The sequence below is a fragment of the Dermacentor andersoni genome, chromosome 6 (genome assembly GCF_023375885.2).
Source record: "Dermacentor andersoni chromosome 6, qqDerAnde1_hic_scaffold, whole genome shotgun sequence".
NCBI classification, from domain to species: Eukaryota; Metazoa; Arthropoda; class Arachnida; order Ixodida; family Ixodidae; genus Dermacentor; species Dermacentor andersoni.
Window position 1 is genome coordinate 151,548,826 of NC_092819.1, and position 27,204 is coordinate 151,576,029.

Sequence of the window (27,204 nt, forward strand, 5' to 3'; positions counted from 1 at the left end):
CGCACTTCAATTTTTCAGCTAAGAGACCAATTAATTCACACACTGGGTGGCATTGTTCCGACACGTGGGGCACTCTCAAAAGACTTTCTTAAAAAATGCCTCGGTTAATAGCTAAGCAGAATAAATGCAGAAAAGGATAAACAAAAACTACAAGCTCACAAACAAAGTAGTGCTAATATCTCAACTGCTGCAACTGGTTTATTAGCTTTTATTTAGGCAGGCAAGCGAATCCCCACATACTACTCATTAACCTTCTCTCAATGTGGTAAAATAGACTGTGCCCCTAAAGGCATCATTACGCATTGTGAATATGATGTCTGAAAAACTATATAAAGCAGCATAACCTTTTATAAGACATTTCTGTCATTCAAGGTACCACATGGATACCTTACTGCATGACTGGTGCTAGAGCTGGTATAGCAGAGAACATGAGAGTGGCATGTGAACAGCATCACCCAAAAACAGTAACAATCCACGACAGTTTTGATAAAGGGGGGGGGGGGGGGGCAAAAGTCGTTTATCACATCATTTTCTAATGAGCGGTTTATTCAGATAGTATTCCTGGCTTTAGATTAACACTAGAAAGAGAGGGCCATGCAGTTTGGTTTTCCGTGTGTGCACATTTTGACAAAGCAATAAAGTAATAAGAGACGACAGTGAAGAGAAACATTGCAATCACCCAGGATCAGGAAGAGGCTGCCAACACACGGCGCGCAGCGCCGGGCCACGCTCTCCAGATCAACAGGCGACGATTGCAGCCCTCAGAAACCCACCCCTCCCCGAAACACGTGAGTGGCATGCTTTACCTTCCCCTCATCGGTGGTGGCCGCCTGCTGACTTCTGGCGGCAGGCAGCTGGAGCGACTGGAGAATGCTTTCCACCTTGGCTGTTGGAAACAAAAGCAGGAGGAGAAGATCCGTCAGCTCCCGGCGGACGACAGTAGTCTGTGCGGCAAGGCACAGTTGCAGCACACTGTCGCCACGGCAGAAAGGGTAGTGAGGCTTGCTCCCTGCCAGGGCTGTCGGCGAAGATTTCTTAGAGCCTACATCCAGGAAAGGCACCCACGGAAGCTAACAGGCCGTGGGGCTTGTTTTCTGGGGGAAGTCGCCATTCAGGATGCGGCTCTCGAGACCCTGCTGCAGCTCGTGGCGTCTCTCTGTTCCGGCGTCCTCAATGATGATGCCTGTGGTGGCTTCCCAGCAGACGATGGACCGCACGATGCCCAGACGACCTTGTGTCATCCGCTCCACGTTGGTTGTTACGGATCCAGAGCCCGCACCCGTTTCCCCACATTGGTGAGTTAAGCTCTTTAGTGTCGTGTCTTGCCTTCTCGGTGATGCCCAAGTCGCAGGTCTACACATGTGGTGGCTGGGGGCAGACAACACTCCAGTTGCGATGGCCACCTCCAACAGCTTGCGCTGACCACCAGAAAGTATCCAGCTAGCTGGAAGCCCCTGCTGGGTAGGATGAAAGCATCTGGCCTTGCTTGCCAGTAAAATGAAGTGATGATGGGTCAATTTTATTTTATTTTCTCAGAGAGACAAGATGTTAATGTATGCTCACCCTTCAGCGCCATAGGTACATGAGCAAGGTCACCTCGCATCCTTCTGCGAGACAACCAGCGAGATTCAGCCCAACACAAGAAAGCCACACCAGAGGGGGGGCAAGAACAACTGGAACAGAGCCGCAAGCCTGTGCACAGTGGTGCACCATACTTATTCAATGCCGACAGGATATCGGCAATCCACTAGTGGTTTGCACTGGTAACAGGATGAGCACTTCATCACAGCCACGCCAGATGCCGTGTATACCTGCACGCTTCCAATGCTTGGCGCATTAAATGAAGGAGACAACAGAAGCAGCCCTGCATGTGGGTGTGGCATCTACTGCCTGAGTGGCGATTGTGTTTGTGGCCAGCACTGGCGACAATGCGGACTGAGGAAAAAGCTTTTAGAACACATTTTCAGAAGGTTGAGTCATGGTGCGACAAGGACTAAAGCCAAAAACATTCATAATCAATAAAGTAAGCTAGACACTGAGCATTACTCAAAAACAGCCCTAATTGGATAACAATCTGAAAACCTTCATTGACTACTTTGAAATATCAAAACCAGCTGCATAGAAACTAGCTTCACTAATGTGCTAAACTTACTAAGCCGGCTGCACCAATGAACAATTTTACGTTACAAAAATAAAAAGGTTAAAGTTAGAAATATTCCATGGACATCATTCAGATTAGTGAAATCACAAAGCAGGAGTCCCCTCCGCTCAGACGACCTGAAACGAATTGCCAATCATTTCCAATTAGCAATCACAATCATCTGTGAAGAAGTGACAAAATAATAAATAGGCGCAACGACCTAACACTTATGATTCACTGATACAGCCCTTGCAACAGCATACTTCAAGCCTATGGATGCCCACTAGAGCAGACAAGCAACGTAAGCGTTTTTCTGCATGACAACTTGTAAGGATAATGCGTCACACACAAAAAAGGAAACACATGTTCTCATTGAGCTTTTACAACCCAAAGCTGGCTAACGATATGTATGGGTTGACAACCAGTTGGAAGGACATTAGTCAGTCAAGCAAGAATCGTAGTTTTGATTCTTTTCATTGCGACAGTGATAAGAACTCCGCACCTAACCAAGAAATTTCGACAATCAGGCTTCGTGCTGTAAGCACCGAACCAAAACGCCACACATTCACAGCCAAATGCCTCTCGTGGTCCAGCACCAAGAAAGCCAGAGCAGGTTTTAATGCGACACTCCTATTGAATTCCTCGACAAAAAACAGCAATGAGCTTGTAGGAGCGCAACTCTGGTGAGCGCACAAGGCTCACCAGAGGACTGAGGACGATGAAGAAAGGCTCGAGCTCAGAATGCAAGCCAGTTCGTGGTGAAGGACAGGTGGTGCGGCAGGCTGCTACCCTGCTGCTGCTTTTCTAATAAATGTGCCTGCAGTTGCCCTTAATGGCAATTTCCACAAGCTGAAATGCTGGCACAAAAACACGCATAGTCGTGCTTCTGCCTCCAAGACAAATGCAGCTACCTTGGACCTAATTGCAGACCTAACACGTATTACCACTTGAATAGATTAACAGAATTCAGAATGCTTACATGCCAAAGTCTGCACGCCTGCAAAAACAATAGTTCCTTCCAGGAGTTGCTTGTGGGTGAAAGTAGATTGTACAGTAAAACCTCGTTTATTTGCCCTTCGTTGGTTCAAAAAATTGGATAATTTGAAGTCGCCCTCAGGTCCCGGGAAACCATATGCAGTATTTATTTGCATCAAACTTTAGTTAATTTGGATGTATCTGGCTGCACACTGGCTAATTCAGAAGACCCTTCAAACGTGCAGAGTGCCGCAAATATTTGCTGCAGAAGAGGCACTAACATCCAACAGAAGCAAAGCAGCTAAGTCAACATCGCCATGGCCATCAGTGGTAATCATGGGGGAACGACAAGAACGATGGAACGCTTTGCTGATGTTAATGTTGTTTACCCTGCTTACCACCTCACATGACCCATTTTGGCCTCCAGGAATACGTATTCACCATCTCACGATTGCATCGATAGAGACAACAAATTCATCTGCAGCAGTTTTGGCAAGTCGCAATTCCGTTTTGATTTAATGCATCCTGCGCGCAATGTTGCAAACATAGCAAAAGCTGTCAATGGTGTAGTGCTATGGCTATAGCGTTGCGCTGCTATGTACGAGGTCGCGGGATCAGATCCCGGCTACGGCGGCCGCATTTCGAGGGGGGCGAAACTGCAAAAATGCCGGTGTCGCGTGCATTGGAGGCAGGTCAAAGATCCCCTGGTGGTCAAAATTAACCCTGAGTCCTCCACTACGGTGTGCCTCATAATCAAATCGTGGTTTTGGCACAGAAAACCCCAGAATTCAATTCCTCCACACTGGTGTTAAACCCGTCAGCTACGTCGCAATGGACAGACAATCTGTTGCCGACCAGCCCACTTGCAAAAAAATTCAGTGGTGATTTAGTGTTCCAGCACGGGATCATGCTCTGTGATCCACTTGTATCTGCCTCACTATTCGTGTAGCACTGAATTATAGTGCTAGTCAGGTGTCCTTGTGCCCAGCGCGCAAAATCGTGCGCTGCGCGAGACGAGACAATGATAACAGGTAGCGTGCGATGCCGCCAGTGCAAGTGCACTGCGCCGCAAAATAGCGAGGAGAAAAAAAAATGAAGACGGGACCCGTGACGTTGCGTCACACAATTCTCGAGGTCCAGTATAGGAGAATTTTGAAAGTTTTGCGGAACAACGCTCCCTAGAGGACACGTAACAACTTCCAGCGTATAACCAAAATGTGCGATGGGGCCTGGTGAGGGGGGCCCCTTAAAACCAGAAAGATGAAGCTTAGGCAAAACAATGTCCTATACCCACTATTCCCATACTGGCTGAACTGCCTTGCTTGCAGCTCCCGTAAACACTAGGCCCACAGTTCCCTCTAGTAATTGTATAGGTAAAGTGTCACCACGAACAATTATCAGCAATCAGCAACACGTAAGTGAACCACTGTCAAACCGTGATCTCCTCGTAAAGGCATAGTAACCTCGGGTACATGGCAGCCGCACGTGGTGCAGCCTTCTCGCCGATGCGGGCCGCGTCGATAGGTACGCCTCAGCAGCCAGGCACATACCCAGGATTTGTTTCTCTTCTTTGCTTTGGGGGGGGGGGGGGGGGGCAGTTTAATGTAACTTACCTATGAAAATGAGAGGGGTGGGGGGGTACCTTTACTAGTCCAAACGTGAATAATGCCTACCATTCGCCTGTCAAGAAGTAAACAAGCGAAAGTCGAAAATAAAGATTTCTAGTAGCGTTTCTTGAATTAGGTCTGGAAGAATTAGAGAAATATATATTTTCGGAACAATCACCGTTCTTTTCGTTCCCTCGTTTACTGCTCTACCAAGTTAAGTGCCAAAATAGACTCGTTTTGTTATTCGGCAAGTTGCTTAACGATGCGTGGCCGCTAGTCCCGTACAACCGCAAAGAGCGCTGGACACTGTGGTTCTAGACGTACTGCGCCCACCACCGACGGTTAGAAAAACACCCACATAAGCACCGCAGAGAAGTGGCTATGCCAGGCGGCTCGACTGATCATTATATAAGCGTTATTCAAGACACACGGAATTATTCTCCACTTCCGGCAGTGTTTTCTCTACTTCCTTTCTAAATAAAAAGACGTTGGGCCATAAACATTATTAACAAACAACTGCTAAATTTGCTAATTTTCGCTTTTCATTTCTACTTGGCTGTGGCCTCTGCTCTCTGTCTTACTAGACAGCTTAATTTCTCAACTCCTTGAGACTCTTCTTTCCAGTTTCCAATTTTGCATGAAAAAGTGCTGTACAATTAGGGAAAAACCAGACGAGGTAACGGGTGACATTCACATTGCTTACGGGTTTAACGGTTATCGCAGGGTTTGATGATGGACACTGTTTCGCATGAGCTTATTTTCCACCTTTCTAACCCATATCATGGGTATATGGTTCCGAGGATCTGCCAGCGTTGCAGTGAGCTGTCACTCGAGGAAGTAATGAGGCAAAAGGAAAAGTTAAATGCAGCTGGCATCTCCTCCGGCCTTAACTCGTTCCAGGAGCATACACACAAGGTTACTACGCACTGAATCGCTTTTCTAGTCCCTGGATGAGTCCAAAGAAGGTTGAACTAACGAAGGAACAGCGATGCGCGTGACCGTTGCAATAGATGGTGACAACGCATCTCGAGTTAATCATGTGGGCCCTGAATCAAGGAGAAAACTGGCCTTCACACCCCAGGAGATGCCGATAACTACAGTGGAACCCCGGTTATACGTCCCCCGGTTTTTGCGACGGACTAGCACAGTCCCGGCGAAGTCACCATAGAAGCAATGCATTAAAAACCCCGGCTATCGGACGCAATTTTACGCCTGACTTGCATTATGCGATGACCCTTGCGAAGCACGGGACGGAACGGCACACCAAAGAAAAGTGCCGGAGGTCTCTTTCCTCGCTCCGTCTCTCTGCATGTGGAGCGCTTGACACCGCTCGACCGGTTCGCTCTGGCGCAGCGTTCTTCCCTGCCTCGCCTCATCATTCGTTTCTCTCTCCCGTGCCAGGAGTCGTCCGTGACGCTCGCTGTGCTGAAATAGCGTCTTTTCTTCTCCACAATCACTTTCTGCCTCTCTTCTCGGTGGCGTCGCCTCTCGTCGCGTTGGGGAAGCGTTTCTCTCCTTCCAGTTTCCCAGCAGCAGATCGCCGACAAGGTAGCGCAGAGAGGCCTAGGTTTATCGCAAATGTTCTTGGTCGTAATCCTGGCGACCAGTATTCAGCGGAAGTTTTGAGTTGTGTGGAGCAATGCGATGCACAATGTCCCGAAAGCGGACAGTTCTGTCGCTCGGCAATAAGCTGAATATTATCAAGGAAGCGGAAAAGCAGCATGGAGCCACGAAAGCCAGCATTGCCCGGGACCTTAAGATACCCGAATCTTCGCTTAAGAAAGAGGTGATATTGCAGAACGCCTACAAGTTCGGGCTCAAGTGGAAAGCGGCAAAAGAACAACAGCATGAGAAGTTAGAAAAAGTTCTCGTCAAGTGGCTGCATCAAGCACGGAGCTCTGCGATCAACTTTGACGGCGCCATTCTAAAAGAAAAGGCAGACCTTGTGGCATTGCGTCTGGGTATCAATGACTTTCAGGCATCGTACGAACAATTGTGTACAGCCGCTCCTGTGGAGAAAGCACTTCCGTGGACGTTTCGACGGTGAACAAATGGATGGATGAAGCCCTGCGACGTTTTCAACGCCGATGAGAGTGGTATTTTTTACCATATGCAGCCTGGGCAAACCCTTGCGTTTAATGGTGACAGCTGTCATGGTGGCAAGCGTAATAAAGAGCGTGTGGCGGCACTATTCTGAACTAACGAGAATGGTTCCAAGAGGCTGCCCGTGCTCGTTGTTGCTTAAGAACTTTAAGAACTTGAAGATGCTGCCGTGCAGCTACAACTTCAACAAAAGGTGTGGATGACGTCTTCGCTCTTCAGCAATTTTTTGCAGCAGCTGGATAACAAAATGGGTGCTAAGGATAGGAAATTATTGCTTTTTGTGGACAACGCACCGTGCCACCCACCCGACACGTCCAGCCTGAGGAGCATAAAGGTTGTTTTTTTTTCCGCCCAACTGCACAAGCCGGCTGCAGCTGCTGGATGCCCAGATCATTAAGTGCGTCAAGCAAGGGTACCGGAAGTGGTTAGTGCAGTGTTGGCTGGCGGCTATGGAGCGCAGCGAGTCGGAAAAAAAGATCACTGTGCTCAACATCATGCATTTCATTTCCAATTCGTGGAACGCAGTGTCACGAAGCACAATCGCTAACTCGTTCAAGCACTGTGGCTTCAAGTGAGAGACTGCCTCCTCTGCTGGGGACGCAACAACCTCGATGCCGCTCGAGGTTGATGCAGGCTTCGCCGATGACGATTTCGAGGGTTTAAACCTCACCAAGACCTCCACCGAGTACATGGAGGCCGACGACAACGTTGCGATCTGCAGCGAGGTGTCGCTGGATGACACCATCGAGGAGGATTTGCCTAGTGCCGACACCGCTGCAACGTCAGACGAGGACAATGACGACGCCACAGATGCCGTGCCTGTGCCTACCACATTTGCCGAGGTGCTACGGCACATAGACGACATCCGGAACTTCATCTGTTCACACGATGCCGCAGAGGACCTCCTTTTGCACATTGCCCAACTCGAGCAAAAGCTCTGGGTTCACGGATCAAACAAGGACCAAAAGAAACTTACTGACATTTTTATAAAGTTCGCACCAGCTGACGGGAATCGTTGGAGTGGGCAGTGGAGTGCCGTAAAGGTTCGTTTGAATAAAGCATGATTGGTACATGTACTGCAGCATTAATTCTTATCGCATTTACTTTTTCGGTAATTTGGGTTTCCAAGCCCTGCAGAGTTGTTAGTAGTTTACATTGAAGTTCCTCGTAAATCCATCGCGCGAAATAAGTAGTATTTTTATAGGCATAATTGATGTTCAGATTTTACGACGCTTTTTCACAGTCCCGAGAAAGTCGTATCATCGGGGTTCCACTGTACTGCCATACAAAAGGAGTGAAAGAGGTAGCAAAATGTTGACCGCCATATAGCTGTCAAGTCTCAAGCTTGATTTGGCAGTGCTTTAGGAATACGTGTCAGGTCAGGAGTGGTGGCGTGTGCAGGAGGGGTGGGGGGTTATGCCACTTAATTTCAGGGGGGCCTGGGTCCCCCCCCCCCCCCAACCAGGCACTCCCTTGGGTACGTGCCTGTCAGCAGCCATTGTTCCTATGGTGGGAGGACATAGATGGTTGTCCAAAATCTTTAAAACAGGTAATAATGCATGTGGTGCCACACGAACAACTGCGCAGAAACGAGTGCCACCGTCCTGAGTTGCTATGTTGCACCTGCGCACGCACCAGCATACACCTCCTGGCAAACTGCTTATGATGTAGGCCTCCTCCCTGGGGGGAAGTCAAGCCCTGCAAGTGTGTGACCTTCTTTGTAGCTTCAGAAATCAGTGCAGCGGTCGCTCGCTCATCTCGAAGGCCATACCATTGTCGCAGTAAGACTAGAGCAGGGACGCGCTACCATGTGTCCAGTTTGGTTGCACTTCCGTGCTTTGGTACTTCGCATGTGCAGTCGCCGACCGATTTTCCCGACTCCAAAAATTCGGACATGCCCGATTGTTCGGTCAGCTTCGCGGCACCGCCGTTCTCCCCATAGACCATAATGTATAACAACTGCCGAAAGTTCGGACACCTTCCAACCTCTCGTCTGAATTTTCGGACAGTTCTTGAGCCAACTCGATCGAGGGCATCATGCACCGACTCTGACCGGCGCATAGTTCGACTTGCTGAATGCCATTTTTGTTTTGAACGGAGCCTCCTTGCTGTCCCACGAAGTGGCGCTACTGAAAATCCCCGCTCATCATCATCGTTTCTGCCTGGTTCGATAGAGTGGTCGTACAGCAGTTCTGGTTTCAGTTTAGTAAGCCATGTCAAGACAATCCAGCAGCTGATTTGTTTCTTTCACGCGCGACACTGCGAGCCACGTTTTTCGTTTGTGCAACTGGTGTCGGCCCGGTGGTGTTTGCTTTGTGTGCTGTGTCGAGGTTTCGGTGATCCAGCGCGGCGTACGGAAACATCGCGTCAAGTGTCTGATGGCGCCGACAGTGCCCGCGCAGACTGCGCTGGGAAATGCCGGCAAGCGGGTGCCGGGAGGCCTAAGATTTGTCGCCTTCCGATGTGCTCCCTACTGACGCGGAAAATGTTCTGCCGAAACCTGCGCAGTGGTTGCGTTGCGATTCCGGACACCGTCTCATTTGACAGTTTCAAAGGTTCTGACACTGCTGTACTGACATGCGCAGAACTCGACGACGGGAGATCATTCGTCAGGTTTCTGCTGCACCGCCGGACGATGACTCCGAGTCGGAAGATGACGCACCATGTGCTACGCTGCCGTCGCATGCGGAGCGTGCACAAGCAGTGACTGTGCTTTCAGCCGCCTATAGTGACCGTACGACCCTCTCCGAGATTCAGGCTTATCTGATCGCGCGTAAACGGAACAGCGTGCAACGGCGCACTCACGATTTCTTCAAGCCTAATGCCGAGCCCGAATAAGTGCGTGGAAATAAAGGATTTCATTTTTTTTTCTTAATCCGCTTTTTCGGACACCTGTTTATTCGGACATTTTCGCAGTCCCCGTGAGGTCCGAATAAACGGTCGGCGACTGTATATGCACACTTCTGCTACGTGACCGGCTTCCCACACTTTGCAGACATACACTTTTTTCTGCTTTGACACTCCTAACGATAAAGCATTAAAAATAATAGGTATGTGTACGCATCAGGTAGAGAAAAGCCTGTCTACTCAGACGAAGGTGCAGGTGTCATACCAGAGCCACACTATCAAGAAAATCACGAGGATCTCGTCGCTGCAAGCACTAATCAGTCACGAGATAACAATAATCAAAGCTTCCACGCTGACTTCATACGGAATAGAGGTGAGGGGTTGCAGATTCCTTCGGTAAATAAAGCCGCGTTGATGTAGTAGGCATTTATTTGTCGTTTCTTTGACACATTCGATAATTTGACCTTTGGTGATTTCGAACATTTGTTCTAGTCCTGTGAAGTCCAAATTAACGAGGTTTTACTCAACTATAAAGCTGCCAATGTAGACACTTTTCCACATGCCCACAGTGGAAACTAAACCATGTGAAGGAGCATCTCATTCTGACTTACAAGTGCAATGGACAAATGAAACTTGCTTTCTGGACCGACAACTATTTGTGGAGACCTTATGCTAACAAAGAAACTACTGCAGAACGAAAGCTTCGATGACCCCTGCCACAATTCGAACGAGGTTGGTTTCACCGGTAATAACTTCGTACTTCGAACAGTCAGCTCCAAACAATGGCAAAAGCACGTGACGAAGACCACTGCCTGCCCTCACAGGAGGATTTTCAAAAAGCAGTGCTGGAATTTTAGGCCCATCCGAGTGCTGAGAACAACAAAAGCAAGGTCTCGTTCTGCATGCCAGTGTTAGAAATGAAATCAGCGTCAGGAGATCATCTGCGTGAGAGTAAAATCCAGTTGAGGCAAGTCATTAGTAGCAGCAACTTGCAAGAGCTGTTGCCTATTATGCAGCATATTGCAAACGATCATTAAAATTAGAGCTCGTGCAAGATGTGCTCGAAATCCATTTACAGAATTTTCATGTGATATTTATAGGAAAGCATGACAGCACTTGTGATACTTGGGCTAGCCTTCATGTTGTTAAAGGGGCCCTGCAATGTGTCTGAGAAAACATCTTATCTGCTGTTGACGGCACTGTCTCAACGCAGCTATTTTTCTTCACTGGAAGACATCACACGGTAGAGGCTTGCGAGGTTTGCATAATAATACTAGTATAATGTATAGTGGAAGCTCATGTGCTTTTACAAGTCCTGTGTAAAAACAGCACCGTCATCCTGCATACTCACACTTGAAGGTCAGCTATGGTTTTGTGTGCCAAGGCTTTCGCAAATGTGGCACACAAACTTTTCAAGGCGATTGCGCGCGCAATCACCAGCAATTGGCTTGCATGGTAGAACGTCACTGGGAGAGTGAAATGCATTGGCAAAAGGCACCAAAATCAAGTTTGAGAGTAGGCTTTCATTTGCACACATTCTTACGCTTCTCAAACAAACTTCCATTTGCATGTGTCATTTTCATTGTTATTTATGATTATGTTCTCTGACTTGTTGGGTACAGAAACGGAGCAAAATGACGGCACCCAAAAGTTATTGCAGGGCTCCTTTAATATATTTCTGTTATATTCCACTTTAAGTCATTACAATAGCAATAAATCCTCACATTCCTGCCAGTTGTTTATATAAAGGCTTCAAAAAGCGTTAGTGATCAAGCACCGTGTTCTTAGCTAGAAGCACGGTGGCCTTTTTCTTTTTTTCCCCGTCAACTGCCCTTTTAGGGTAAGTAGTTAAAAGGCCCCTCACCAGGACTGGCCATATTCAGCTGACAAGCACCATGGATCGCGTCTGCAAAGTATTACATCTCTACATACTGTGAAAAGAGCTGAAATTTCAAACCGAACACCAATCGTCCTTCTCCTCATGCCTCAAACAGGAAGGATGACGTATATGTGCAAGTGCGCCTACGTACATGTGTCTGTGCTGTCACGTTGCTCATAGTGCCACATGACTGAGAATTATTCAAGCAATATCTATTATTTGTGTAACCTGTTGCTTCAATAGACGAATTAAAGTTTAGAGAAATAATAAAACACACAAACCGAATGACTACGTCTTCCTGTTTTACTTTGCACCACAGCAAGAGAGATGTACTTCCATTTTGTCTGCTTGTTCTCACATCATGCAGTCGTGCACACAGGCACCGAAACTATGTCATTTTCTACCGTGTTCTAGGGCACAATCATGCTCTGTGGTCTGCTTGTGTTTGCCTCAGTGTTCGTGCGGCACTGACTTACACTGCTAGTCAGGTTTCCTCGTGCACAGCGAGCAAAATCTTGCGCTGCACGAAACTAGACAATCACAACAGCTCGAGCGTGACACCCTCAGCGGAAGTGTGCCACGTAGCAAAAAAGCCAGGGAAAAAGAATGAAGGCGGGTCCCGTAACGTATGCGTCACGCAATCCTCGAGGTCCAGTATAGGAAAATGCAGGGAAAGAATTTTGCTTGCGGAGGCTAGATGGGGCAAGCGGAGATAATGTCTTGCTTGGCCGTGGACCTCGCCTCCTGAAACCATGGGTTCGCGGCACTGAAATATTTCTATCTTGGCTATTAACGAACTAATTTGGAAAATTCTTGAGACAGAATGCTCCCTAGAGGGCATGTAACAACTTCCGGCGTGTAACCAAATTTGCTATGTGGCCTGGTGAGGGGCCCTTTAAGGAAACCCGCGTACAGTTGTCATTTGCAAAGGCGAAAGGAGAGGGCACAATGCGCAACGAGAGAGGTGACAAGAAATGCACCGGGCCAAGGCTGACTCACCTCTGTCAAAGTGCTGGAACAGCAGGTACTCGGTGTAGCCCGGGTGCACATTGAGCGCCTTACTGAGGCACACGTGCCTTTCGCTGCGCAGGTGTCCGATCACGTGGTCCCGGCAGGGCATCGAAATGTGGCACACGCGGCAGAAGAACTTGCTCGGCGCCTCTGCATGACCAGCAGCATTGCAACATCCTGAGAGGGTGCTGTTTATTAACAGTGGCGCTTGTGGAAAACAAGTTCGAGACACTGCGACTGCCTTGTTGTTAGGCACAGTAGGTAGAAGATTCTAATCACTTGCAAAAATATTTATTTACCATCTCCATCGCATCTTATGGGCTCTTAAGCCACCCCGAGCTCAAAAATGTGTTGTGTAGAAGTAGCTGTGTACCAGCCCAGAACAAACACAGAGCCACAATAATTCTGTAAGATAATGCCCTAACAGCAAAGTTTAGGGCGTTTGACGTACGACTAAGCAGCCGCTGTAGTTTCTTGATCTCTTTTGCTGCCCTTCACATAGGTACTACTTCCTCCTCGTCACCTATTCTCGCCAACTCCACGCAGTGCTGTGAAAGCTGCGGTTCAATTCAACACACCAGAAGAAAGGCTCCTCCACTGTCCATTCCTTCTGCACGACACCAACTAAATGGAAGCTTTATCGCAGGATTAGTGGCGCCACAATGGTCAAGCTCCCCCACCCTAACCTTTCTTATCTCTCAGAAGACAGCTGGCTACCATCACACTGACTCTGTCATTGCTCATCAACTGACCAATCAACAGCTTTTTACTTTGGCGACACCCTGCTGGCATCACAACTTGCGATCAAAGGAGAGACGGAATTGTTTTTCGAATTTGTGGCTTTTCCGGGGCACGTGCACCGCTGTGCTTGCCAGAGACGATCGTCGCAGTATTTTGTACACAATGCTCGTGTTTATTTAAATGTGGCCTTGGACATGGTTTGGAGCCCTTTACGTTCCTCAAAGTGACCCTAAGGAGAAAGGCAATTGGAGCACTGTTAGTAAATTACCCTCCTACAATACTAAAACACCCATGAGAAGGGGCTTAAAGAATAAGACAGCAAGAAGTGCAAAAATGAAAGGCTACACCAGCCTGATGTTCTCGAACCACCTTGCCCGGACCTCATGAAGCTGTCTGCGCGGGGCAACTTTCAACACTAAAAATGGTATTCTAAAACACTGAACATGCGAAGTTTCAAACATTTTTAAAGAACCACAACCACTGAAATGCAGGAAAATACTAATTGCAATCTGTGGCATCACACTGACGTACCAGCTCCAATGAGTTGACACAAAATTAAAAAAATCAGACTTTGACCATGATTTTATTTTCTAATCGTCCACTTACTACAGCAAAAACAACGAAAGTAGGGTTCTTGAAGAATACTTTATCAAGCTTAAACTGATTCAGTGTTTCCCTTTAGTGTCCCTCATCTAAAACAATGCTTTCGGCCTCTCTTTGCTGAAATTAAAGCATTTAACACATACAGAAGACATGCCTTTCCTCTAAGGACAACTGGCCTCCAGTATCGCGAAATAAATAAAGCTTGTTGCACAACTACAATATTTCCCGCACACACAATGACCACTTGAACCCTAGCAGCAACACTAGCTCCACAAACGTGAAAGTCAGTAGGTGGTGCCCAACAACAGGGGAGAGTTGTTTTGTCTCAAAAATATAGGTAGGACAGTAGGCAAAATAAGAACAAGAGCTTAGTGGCACAACCAACCACCACGTTTCAAAGGTGATGCTCACAGCATCCGTCCATCCATCTATCCAGTCAACTCACTATTGAGACCCATGAAGTACATCCAACGAAGGCGCTTGATGTGCCGTGCGCTCTCAACGTGGCAGTCGAACTGCTCGGGCTGCTCAATCTGGACACTGCAAAGGCTGCAGCCGTACGCCGCCTTCTCACCCTGCAGAGAGGCAAAAAGAAAGAAGTGGACTCGACGGAGCCTTAAACCATGGCCAGCCAAAAAAATTGACAGCCCTACCAGGCATATTCAACATATCCAGCAAATCAGCAGACTTCAGCACTTGAGGAGAAATTTTCGACCATTGAAAGCAGCAACACGGTTTGGCATCAGAATGAATACTTCTCAGAACGCTGGCATTCCAGCAGCGTTGCTGGTGTCACACCTCAATGGTGCACGAGGTAAGAGCATTTGTCAGCGTCAAAAAGAAAGGATTACATGAATTTAGTTTGACATTTACTGCATGTTTCGCTCAGACCGGCGTAGGCACTGCTACAGTGTGGTGCTCACACAGCACACGTGCCAACCACTGGAAGAAGCCAGAATGGCTCCGGCATACCCGACTAAGCAAAGCGCGACGCTGCATCCACTTGGCTAGGTTGCTTTTGGAGCCAAACGCACTGCATGTGCCAATCAATAGCAGGGCAGCATGACGACACCATTGGTGCAAATGCATGTCGAGTGTCCGTAACATTGCAATCTCAATAAAGAATACTGCTTTGTATTGCCTCCAAGTTGGCGTGGTTGCCATGGTGTTTTATTTTTAGGATGCTAGCTACCTACCATACTACAGTACTATGGTGCTGGCACACTGCGGTCCATCAACTTGGCCTGCACTTGGCCATCAAGCAGGGAGAACATTTTGCCCACACGGTCACATTCATCACAAATGCCACAGTTCGGCCAACTACATAAAATTTCTGGCACTGGAGCTGTTTCCTGGTGTGGGCAAGCCCAACGGCACCCAATGGCTTCTTGCTGACTAAAGGAATTTGATGAATTTTTCTGCCCATTACCACAAAGTTTCTTCCCTACTCATTTTAAAGAACCACTGACCACTGTGGAAAAGTGTTGATAAGTGCTAACTGGAACATCAATGCATCTCAACATAAACTTCAGGTACATAAGCCTTGATTTTTACAAGTTGAACATTTGCTAGAAAGTGAATGAATTTACTGAGCAAAATTTCGTAACTATGTAAAGTCAAGCTGTAATTTGTTTTGCAAGCAGTCTCCACCTTTTCAAGTAATCCAGCTCATGACAGAATTACAACGTTCACCGCAGCAGATCTTTGAAAAGTCTGTTTGCATTAAAATAGACAGCTTTATATGTGCACTGCGCAAATAGTGTTACCAGGCAACCGCTGGACCTACCTAAATTAAATTTGCAGTGTTCAAGAGAGAAAGTTCAGTTTTACCGACTGTTGCAGAAGAATTGCTGATTTAGGGCCCAAATTGTTTTTAAAAAATTGACAGTAATTGGCAAATAAAAAACATGATGCACAAGCTTTAGAACTCCATATCTCTGGACCAAAATCATATAGCTCAATTCTATAAACTATCAGTTTGATCATCTAAAGTGAAGTGTGATGCAATTTGTGTACAGTTTACATAAAATTGCAACAGCTATTGTGCAAGTCTAGTTGAAATATCAAATGTTGGTATAATTCAATAACTTTATTTGCTTATTGCCAACTTATATTTACTAACTTTACAATTTAGATTTTTCAATGTTTTTCTCAATTTTGACAATTCTAGCAAAAAAATCAGCAGCTTAAATAAAAGATCAGCTCCCAACAATCAGTGAAACTGACATCTTTTAAATGCAACAAGCATCATTGAAATTGGTTTAGCAGATGCTGAACATAACACTTTCTCCCTTCCCATGTTGTGGCTTCAAACGGCTTTGTGACTTACCAAATTATTGTGTTCTGACGAAACACTGCAAAATAGAGGCAACACTTCACAATGATCATGTATGTGTGCAAAAACTTACTTCTGTATGTTTAGACAAATGCGATTTCTTGGAAATTTAGAAAAAATTTTGGTCTAATAAACGCTGCAAGAACATCTCAAGTCGTAAGCACAAAGATTACCCTAATACAATGTACTGAATCTGAAGTCACAAACACAAAGGTTACACAAATACATGTACTGCTCATTATGCTCCATGCTTTCTGTCACACCTTTGAGGAATTCTGACACTGTACCATCACTACATGGCAGGTAACTATTAAAGGAAGAAAAATGCAAGGAACCATTTTCCTGACGGGACTCTTTTAACCCACTGGCAGCCATAGCCAAAGAACCACTGGGCAGAAGAATGGGGGTCATATTGCTAAAGTCGGCAATTAGCCAGACAAGAGGTACTGTTCATTTTAAAACTATTCATAGATGCCGCAACAGTGAATATTCACTTTGTACATTTAGAAATGTCAACAGACGGCACTGTGTGTTCAATTCATGGTGCATGTAATTTATCTATGTTTAGTTGACATTTGTGGAACATTTGCACAACCATTCCGAAGCAGCGCACGGGCACATTTCCCATTGATTTTTTTACCGAACCCTGGCAAACAAAACATGTCACCACAGTGCACAATATACAGTGCAAAAAGAAAAAAGAGAAAGGTTGGAGTATAAAAAGCGAAGTGACACTGTTTACACATCGGAGTGTTTCTTGGTGTTCCATGTAAAAATAGATTTGTGACTGGCAGGTAGGGTTCTGAAATTAAGTTTATTGCTCGACATTCTAAATAAAACTTATCTGCTCATATTTTTCAGTGTTCATTACTGTAGAACATTTTATAACGAACCCAATAGTGGAAGTTTGCCTAAAATGCATTAGGAGCACAAATAATCATAATGGGAGGACACGTGGCATGGGTAATACTTCACAGCGAACATTAAAGGGGTCAATAACCAGGAAGCAAGTCCTTATGCAGCCATCTGCACTGAAATACTAGCTGTGCTAGGCTGCTGCAGTTGCATGCAGCACACGGAGCATGCCATACATCACTCCTAGCTTTGCAAACTGTAGGCCCAGATATGTTTTACTCCCAACAGACTGAACAGCCCCACACAAGCAGGAAGACTGCTGCTGCTTATTTCTTTTTTATTTTCTTAATAAATGTTTTCCTTTCTCCCCCTCCTCCTTCTCCCCTCTAAGTGCAGCAATGTGTGCGTATATCTGCATTATCTTCATATCAGACACATTTCTATAGCATTAATATACAAAAACTTCAGCTTCAGCGGAGGCAATGGTGTCCTGTCCCAGACACACTGTCAATGCATATGTCCATCACATATCCCCGTCTGCAACCCACTTCAGACAACAATAGAAAATGGGGAACTGGTGCTGTGCATAAACCATTCAAAACATTCCTCTGCCAAACATGGCGCACTACGCTGGTGTACACTCTACGTGAATGCAGGATGTAAAAAAAAAAAGAAAATGCGCTTCGCAGCCCTGCCAACGCTTCACGAGGTGCTGGTCATGGAGTACGTGATGGCATAACCGTAGGTGCAGGGAAAGTGAGTTCACCTGCAAGTCACTCGACTCGTCCTGTGGTCAGGCTAAAGAATACTGCCAGGTGTACGCCAACATGTCCACACGTTGCAGCATCCACAGATGTCATAGCATTTGCCAGTAAACTCACCAATAAGAAACGTATCTCTTATGAGCAGATATACTGAGCTACACGATGTATCTACTAGGCTGCTTGACTTCGACAATTTTCCAAATATTTTTTCTACTCTTCTTTCATTTTTGTTTGTTCACCTCATTTTCTAATATATGTGTCTTAATATTTATTGTGAGCATATTTTTGTAGCACTGAGAATTGTTGAATTGACTTTTTTTGTCTGTTTGCTTTATTATCATATGGTCTTAGTGTTGTACTATTACACGGTGCCCCACATAACTTCAGCCAAACATTAAAAATATGCAAATGCCACATAGCTGGACACAACCAAAGTAATGTTTGCAGTCGCTTGGAGATACTCAGACTATCTTTTGCATTCTGCCTAATTAGATCAGTAGTCTTAATTACTCGAATATTATAACTGGATAAAAAGTGTCCATGAAAAAATTATAGGACAACACAAAAACTCCCCATACAGCTTTTGGTTGCTTGATACGTGCTACATAAAAGTGTTTTTCTGAGCATGAAAGATGCCCGCAAATGCAAGCAAAATTGCCACACGACTGGCCACTCGAGGCACTTGCATGCCAAGCACCTGTGTATATTATTTTTGCATTTGATGTACTTGCTTTTGCATTTTCCCTTTGCAATAACACCAGTGAGAGCACTGTAGGAATTCTATAAATAAAGGAATTCTTAAAAATGATCTGTTTTGGAACGTACGTTTCTTCAGTGGATATTAATTGCACGAGATTCCATGACCCGCCGCAGCGGCTTAGCAGCTACACAGCCTTGCACTGCTAAGCACAAGGCCACAAGTATTACTCCCGGCCACATTTCAATACGTGTGAAATGCAAAAACGCCTGTGTACCTTGCATTGAGTGCATGTTAAAGAACCTCAAGTGGTCTAAATTAATCCAGAGTCCCACGCTACAGACACCACAGTAAGTACTTTGATAATTAATTAGTTAACATGCTATCTCACTAATCACCTGAGAGAACATGTTGCAATTTATGAGTAACACGGAACAATTAGTTGTGGGACAAGAAAGCTCAATGTTTGGCATAGTGCACTTTTGTTACACTACCTTCTTTATCAAAATGCCCTTTTAAGCCTTACAATCCAGCAGGGTGCACAAATATTGAAAATATGAATCACACAGTTTTTCTTATTCAAATCATATACAGTTTAAGAATTCACTACTTGAAGTTGTCAAATATTCATGTCTGTTAAAATACAAAGGATAACAACCGTTATAGGAGTCTTCCGGGAGAAATATTTGTAAATGATTTTGTTGCAGCTTTGCAAGCTGTGGTTCCTGTAGAGGCACCAGTTGCTGTGCAAACGGATGAAGTAGATAACTTCTGCGCAATAATTTTCTTAGTTCAATAAAGGTTGCTCGCCTCTGGCCAGCCTAAAAATTTGCTTTCTCAATTAAAGCAAAGTGTACAACAATTAGGAATGCCCTGCCACCTTTGCTTTCCTTTGCTCGTTAAACATCTGGTGATGTGACATTCCCGCATTTCACTACTGTCACTATCATGGAGCGCCAGATGCAATCACTTTTCTCATATGCAACCTTCTCGACTGACAGGATGCCCACTTGTGAACAGCAGTGCATGTATGAAATAATAGAAACAAGCCCAATGTTTTTTTAACAAGCAGACTCCACACAAACTTCATATTTCACTTGTAGCAATAAGAATATATTTGATATTCGATTTCGTATTCGAATGTCATTCTTTCTTTTTAATATATAAATTTGCTTAGGAAATTTCACTATTCAAGCACTTCAGCAGACCAGCTTAAATTAAACTTTCCCACTTACTGTTTCTTTATGCACAAATCAATTAGTGCCATTATGAAACAAGCTTCTTTGAGCAGTAAAGGTAAGATGCTGCCACAAAAAAATGGCAGAACTCATCTCACGACTGTCGCCGGTGATGCGAATAGCTATTGAGCTATGCAGTGACAGACAGTATTGCTGAAGTCCCGATTACTGAATATGTCAAGCAGTAATTCTGAGACTTTCGCTACTTTGCCTATACACCCCATACTCCGATATTCTCCCACTTTGTTAAAGGGACCCTGAAACGATTTTGAAGATTTTCTACAAACGTACTGAGTCCTTAGAGTAGGTCATTCTGATCATTAATTGACACATCTAAGTGCTCTGCGTAAAGCGTGTAATTTATTATAAGGTATTAAAAATGCACATCGCTGCCGATCTCAGCACACCGCTCGGCGGAATTTTATGCCGCCTCTACCCATATGTCCGAAATCACCCATATGACGTCAGTGGGGCGAGCTATCCGATTGGCTGACCAGGGCGCGTGATCGATAATTTTTCCAACTTTATGGTAAACAAATGATGTTCGTAATAGTTGGAATGTTAGTTAATTTGTTTTTATAAAAAGAAAGTAACATAGAGAGAATGCACAAGAACAATTTTTCAGTACACTTAAGCACTTCCGGCACACAGCAAGTGTCGTCTGCTTGTGTTACAACGTGCTCCGTCTTTGACGAGAACTCCGCCATCAGTATCGGTTTGTCTTTTCGCGAGCGCTTTGATTCGACTTTGTTGCGTTGTGGACTGCAGACGTAGCGACTGGCAATATGTCAAGCTGCGACATCGTGTCCCTCTGCAAGCCAGTACACGAGCTGACTGGCTGCAGCGCATTGGACTGCCACTATCCGATCGGCGCCAGGATTTGTGCGATTGCGGCCGTCACTTTACACCGGAAGATTACTAACGCAATAGCGTTTCGCTAGTCCGGTATTAGGCTAAACGCAAGCGCAAGGGGACAGGGCCTGGCCGTGTCCCCTTGCGTGTCGTTTGAGGTGGTGAACAGAAGCGCAAATGTGAATGGTCTGCACGGTGCAGCCACCTGGTGGCATAGAGCTCAACCACACAGTAGCAGTAACAAAATATATTCTTCTTTGCTGCTGGTGTAAATTTTTCGCAGGAGTGTAATCGTTAGCACGTTGTTTTTGTAAATGTATAAAATATTTTACACTTGGTTAGAGCAATATTAGCTCTTTCTTTGGCTGGTTAAGCTCTGCGCCAACGGCTGGCTGGACCGTGGAGGCAGGCACCCGTATCAGGCAGCTCACGTACGTCTACGCTAAAGTTCCTTCACCAGCTTGAGTTGATGCCTCCACCGTTTCGTCAAAATATTCAGGTAATGTGTGATTACCGGAATACCAGACACGTTCGGCGCTACAACAGAATGCTTGCAACGCACGCTGCTTCGATAGCTTTCGCTTGGGGTCGACGGCCAAGCGGCTAACGGAGAGGTTTCTCGCGGTCGAGGGCGGGCTCCAAAACAACCGGAAGTGGACGATGTGACGTCGCATCGTGACGCAGAGCCAGTGAAGGCGGAGCTTAGCCCCGATCGCTCGGCGAACGAGTTGAGGAGGAAAAGCATGGCTAGGGAGGAGGGTAATTTGTAATCGCTTGTAGCTCCATTAATACGTAACGCTTCACTTCAATTGTGGTGCGAATGTTCTACTTAAGCTGTACCCTATGCGTTTACAAAGTTTGTCCGAACCGTTTCAGGGGCCCTTTAAGGCACCCTCTTGCCAAGGTCACCCATGAGCTTGGAGGCATGACGCTGACCGTATGACAATGACACAGTGATGACGGAATGAGGATGAAGCAATGATATCAATATAACAACAAATGCATACAATTACGATGGCATGACGACAATTAGATATTGATTCTTAAATTATGACAAGGATTTAACAATAACACCATGACAACAATAAGGTGACGACAATGGTGTGACCATGACGGTAAAATAAAAACTGGATGAAGCGAGAATGACGACCATCGCACTACCAAGACAGTGTGACAACAACAGAAAGACGACAACATAGTCACGATTGAATGAAGACAGCATGATTACTATACAATAATGAAAAAGAAATGATGTCGATGGATAGACACAGGTGGTATGGTGACAAGGGCATAACAACAATGGCATGACGTTATTGAAGTGATGACGATAGTGAAATGACAGCGCGAGAATGACGGCAGCATGATGACAACAGTACGATGATGGCATGTTGGCAATGGGACGATACTGAAGCGATGGCGATGGTGGATTGACAGCGTGACAACGATGGCATGACGAGAACAGTACGACCACGAATGCATGACGACTGTATGACAGCGATGCAAGACAACAGCATAAGGGCAGTGGGATGACGAGTGTATGATGACAATGGCATGATAATGAGTGTGGCACAAAGCCTGTCTGACAATGATGCCTTGACGACGACAGTATGACGAGTCGGATGACATAGTAGGAGTGACAATGGTGGCACGACCCCAATGGCATCGTAATGATGGTCTGACAATGGACGCATGATAGCAACTGACGATGACATGACGAGAGTGCCATAATTGCGATTGAATGACGACAGTATGATTACAATACAATAACAAAGATTGACGTCAATGAAACAACGATGTCAATGGGATGATGTTACTGAAGTGACGACGACAAAACAACTGCCTGATGACAACATACACTGACTGTGTATGACAGTAACGAGGATGGCCTGATGACGACAACATTACGTAAGTCGGAGGACAAAGCTGTAATGACGACGATGCAATGAGACTATGATGATGATGGTGTGACAACAGCATTACGAATGAATGTCGGATGGGAAAGCTAGAATGATGGCGAAGCAATGACCACGAGCCCATACCTACTGGCACAAGCTATTAAACTTTAACTTGGGTGAATGGGTTGGGGTAGAAGGCGTGACGACAACGGCATGACGAGAGTAAGATCACATGAAATGATGACAATGAAATGACAACAGCATCACGGCCAGGAGCACATACCTAGCTTCCCAAGCAGCTAGACAACTTTGGTCACTGGGTCGGCATAAGAGGCTAAAAGGACATAGACATGCAGACTAAAAACGGCTGAAGTAGGCAAACAATACTATTTGCATTAATAAAATTAATAGCATTCTTATTGTTTTTGTGTGCAATACACCCAATAGCAACAAGTCTGTCTTTGTAGAAGCACTACAATAACTACCGAACTAAGAGGAAGTCCAAGTTTCACAGCAATGCTGATATTTAAGCCTGTGATTTCACCAGAGATATTGACTGCAACACCAGCTTGCAGTGCCAAGCAAGCCCAAATTCTGAAGATGCCAAGGTAAATGAGTTCAGCTCAAGTGACCAGGCTTCTCTCAAATTTATGGCTTTGGGGTTGGATTCATTGATGGCGACGTAATTGCTTTAACTTGTGCCCTAACAAATTAATGAAACACGTTTAGAGCCAGAATACCTGAAGAAGCAGCTGCAGAATCTCAATGGTATCCCTACACTTGTGGCTATCCCCTTTGTACCACGATGCTCCTGACTGGAATGGGTTAAACCTTCAACCAATGCTATAAACTGACGCTGTTCATAGGCATAGTGGAGCACAGAACACATGGACGTGAGCGACTATTGTGCCAGCATTACAGCGGCTTTGCCGTTGGCCTCATTTCAGTTCTCAATAAAGCATAGGATTTCGAGTGAGCTATTTTGAGCCAGTTGATGTTCTAACACATTAAAAAAAAGCCCTAACACAATAGCTTGGTGTCCTAATTTTTTTTTTCCTATTTAAATAGCTTTTGACTCCACAATTAAGGTATGGAGCCGCACTTTCTTGAGAGCACCACAAATTATTAATTACAGCAATTTTTGTATGACCTGTTCAAAACATGCATAAACCAAAGTGCGTGGCTCCTGATGTGAAAGAGAAGACTCATCACATCAGTGAAAGCGGAAGTGGCCGGGTGTGGTGGTTGAAGACCATACAATGACTGTGTCACCGAACAGTGCAAAAAAGTTCTGGAAATGCAGGAAGACATGCTCTCCCCTCTTGACCCATCGAGTGCTGAATGAACTCTGCTTTCAGCAGCATGGCCGCAGCTTGCGTGCACGCATAAGTGGCATCTGGTACCACGAGACCGTAATACTAGGTTTCAGTGGTATATGGGTTAAGGTATGCAAACGGGTTAGTTAGTGTTGATCCATGAGGTTTGACAGTGCGAACCTAGACAAAGGAGGATGAAAGAGGTGACAAAGACAAGCACTATGGGTTGCCTTTTTCCCAGCCAAAGCCACGCTGCTCTTGGTTCATGTTTTGAACTTGTTACATCAAAAGGTATTGTATTTATTTGCTGCGGGTTCAGTGAATTGAAGCTTCATAGTGTAATTACTGGGTTTACAGCTACCCAATAATGTAGTAAAAACAAGACAAAAAGTTTGTGTCAGTACTTCTTTGAGCTGCTTTGCAAGATCTGCTACCAAATTTTAGGATGTCACAAATTCTTGCCAGAAAGGCACACTTGTACACAGAAGCTCCAACAAAACTTACCTGGCTGGCCATTCCATACTGTGCCACTGGGCCCGACTCTTTAGCATCACGCAGCAGCCGCTCAATGAATAGCCGTACTGATCTCTGGATGCTGTTGCGAAATGATTCAGTGATGACCTCGGGCTGCTCGAAGACCACAGTGGGGCACAGCTCCGCCAGCTGCGTTACCTCCACGGTTGCCTCCTCTGAAACAGAAGCAGGCTCAGATGTTGCCGGTTCACACGTGGCATTCTCACCCTCGGCACCGTCATCAGCTGGCATTGTCTCATCTGCCAATGCCTCTCCATCCCTGGCGTCCATGGTTCCCTCACCTCCCTGGCCCTCGATATCACTGCGCACGTAAGAGCCTTCAGCCTCATTCTCACCGGCACCTTCTATCGTTGCTCCGTCACGTGGAGTGTCACGAAGCACTGTCGGAGTGTCACGAGCTGTCTCATCGTGCACCGCAGGCGCATCCATCACGTGATCCCCGTCACCTTGTCCACCTTCTCCAGCACACACTGCGTCGTCACCTTTCTGTCCCTCTTCCTCACCAGCGTATGCTTCGCCGCCTTCGCCCTCTGCACCTTCAGCATCGTACAGGTCATCGACGACCTCGGCTTCGTCAGCGTCGAGGCATTCCACCTCTTCGTCCCACTCGCCATCCTGGGTTATGCCTTCGCCCTCCTCGTAATATTCCGCGCCTTCCTCGACTTCCTCGTCCGCGCCTTCGGCTGCTTCTTGCCAATTTTCAGCGCCCTCGCCTTCTTCCACAACATCTCCGCCACCGCAAGCGGCGTTCTCTTCCTCTCCTTCCTCCTCGATGACTTCGGTGACATTGTACTCCTCGCCGTTCGCGTTCTCCGCGCTCCCGTCATGGACACCGCACTCGTCGTCCGGTGCAGCCTCGTCGCACATTTCCTCCGCATCGGCGGCACCGTCCGCGTTCTCCTCGATGTCCTCTTCAGCGTTCTTCTGAGCATCGGCAGGCATGGAGTCCTCCTCCGCACCGCTCTTGTGGTCCTCGTCGTCCGCCTTCTGATCGTCGCTAGGCCGCGGCGAGCCGCCCTCGTCGTCGTCGGCGTCAAGTACCAGCGCTTCGCACGCGGCGTCTTCCTCCTCGACTTCGGCCTCTTCGTCTTCCGATACGTATTCGTAGCTTGCCCCGTCTTCCGATACGTCGTCGTAGGTTGCCCCGTCTTCCAAATCCGCCAGTTCAGGCCCGGGCTGAGGCTCTGCAGCCAGGGCGGCCGACACCTTGCTCTTCTTGGCGCTGGGCTCAATGGCGGCGCAAGCCTCGGCGGGCGCCTTGCGTGGCAACGCCGGCGTCTTTTGGGCGACGACAGAATCAGATAGCTTCTCTACGACTACGACCGCAGCTGTTAGCTTGCTGCTTTCCAGCTGCTCTGTCGTGCCGGATGCGCACGCTGCAGGCGTTCCCGCACATCTGCCCTGAGTCGCCGACTTACGACCCCGGCGCGCAATATTTTTGCGCGGAGGCATAGTACTGTTTCACAAACTCGTAACTTTCGTAATTCCTCAAAGTCTACAGTTCTTTACCTTGACGTACCGCTGAGTGAGTTGTATGAGCTCCTGAATCACGGTATGAACGACGAAAACGCCCGTTTTGTTGGTCTTCTATGCACGAAATTTGATAGAATGCGTCCCAGACGTACACCGCATAAACAACATGGCGCAGTGCTTGCGGAGTTGGATCGGCTACGGCTTCAGGGCTGCCGCATGCCCCGTCGGTACTGTACCTTCCACAGGCAACGAAACTAGGAACATAAAGCTATATCAGGAGTTGTTCATGCCGCTCTACAATTTTCTTGTTGACACTTTTCATCTAGTTGTAATATTTGAGAAGTTGATTAATTAGATAAGACTATCTAATGAGGCGGAGTGAAGAAAATAGTTTGAGTATCTCCAACCAGCAGTGGCGTGGTAAGGAAACGACAAGAAACGGAGACGTACAAAAGCAAAGTTCGCAATAGGGGATCAGGAAATTTGGTTGTGGAAGTTCATAGGGTTTTTAGTTTTTTTCTTGTTTAACCTAGGTATATAGGACATTATTATGGACACTATAATAGCAAGGGTGTGGTGGTGCAACCCACCGCGCCATTCCAAAGGGGACGCTCATAACATCTATCCATTTATCCATCCATCTATGCAGCGATCGAGAAAAGTCGAGAAATGGCGCTAATGCCCCAACCCACGGTCGCTGAATGGAAACGCACTTGATGCGTTCCATTGAGATTGAAGCATTGAAACCATAAAAGATTATATTACAGTGTGCTAGAATAGCGGCAGTGGGCTCAGATGACGGCTCCGCATGATGCCCTTGATGTCGCCTCCGAGAGATGGCGCTACAAACATTTTCACCTGAAATGTTTTGCAGTCCTGCGCCTACGCTATGCGATGATGATGATATGTGGTGTTTAATGGCGCAAGGGCCAGGTGTGGCCAAAGAGCGCCATGACAAGTGGTGATGTTGACGATGTAATATGGAGATGTGACTTGGCTGTAAAGTGGCCTATGCGAGTTCTGCGGGTTATTTCACTGCATAGCGTAAGTTGTTGCTATCTGTATTACCGGAAAGGCGTCAATTCGCATTTTGTGCTATGTATTAAAAAAAAAACTTTACCGTTGTGACTGCGACGGCTCGGGAGGCGTTATCGATGACCTCGCGAGTACATAAATTTGGGTGCTGGTTCGCCACCAAAGTGGGCAGCTTGCAGTAGTTTGTAGCAGTTACTGCGACGATAATGTTAGCGCGATGATTCGTTTTATCTACACCTAGTGCCACTAATCACTGTGTAATCGTCCACTGCGGTCCGCTAAGGTCAGCGTCGAGTGTGCGCCG

The 27,204-nt window shown here is 46.4% G+C and overlaps 1 protein-coding gene across 2 annotated transcripts in view; it reads right to left on the bottom strand.

The window, feature by feature from the left end:
• The window catches only part of LOC126523495 (uncharacterized), an 80,411-nt gene extending 54,364 nt beyond the window's left edge, over positions 1-26,047 (bottom strand). Inside the window, exons 1-5 of one of the 2 annotated variants that reach the window (XM_055066884.2) lie at positions 24,599-26,047; positions 24,363-24,547; positions 14,352-14,481; positions 12,551-12,712; positions 807-886 (exon numbers count right to left, since the gene is read on the bottom strand). In XM_055066884.2, coding sequence (XP_054922859.2) covers positions 807-886; positions 12,551-12,712; positions 14,352-14,481; positions 24,363-24,547; positions 24,599-25,844 — 1,803 coding nt within the window. In that variant the 5' untranslated portion in view covers positions 25,845-26,047. The remainder of the gene's footprint in view (positions 1-806; positions 887-12,550; positions 12,713-14,351; positions 14,482-24,362; positions 24,548-24,598) is intronic. The other variant, XM_055066883.2, reaches the window with a different exon arrangement.
• Between the last annotated feature and the right edge of the window lie 1,157 nt (positions 26,048-27,204).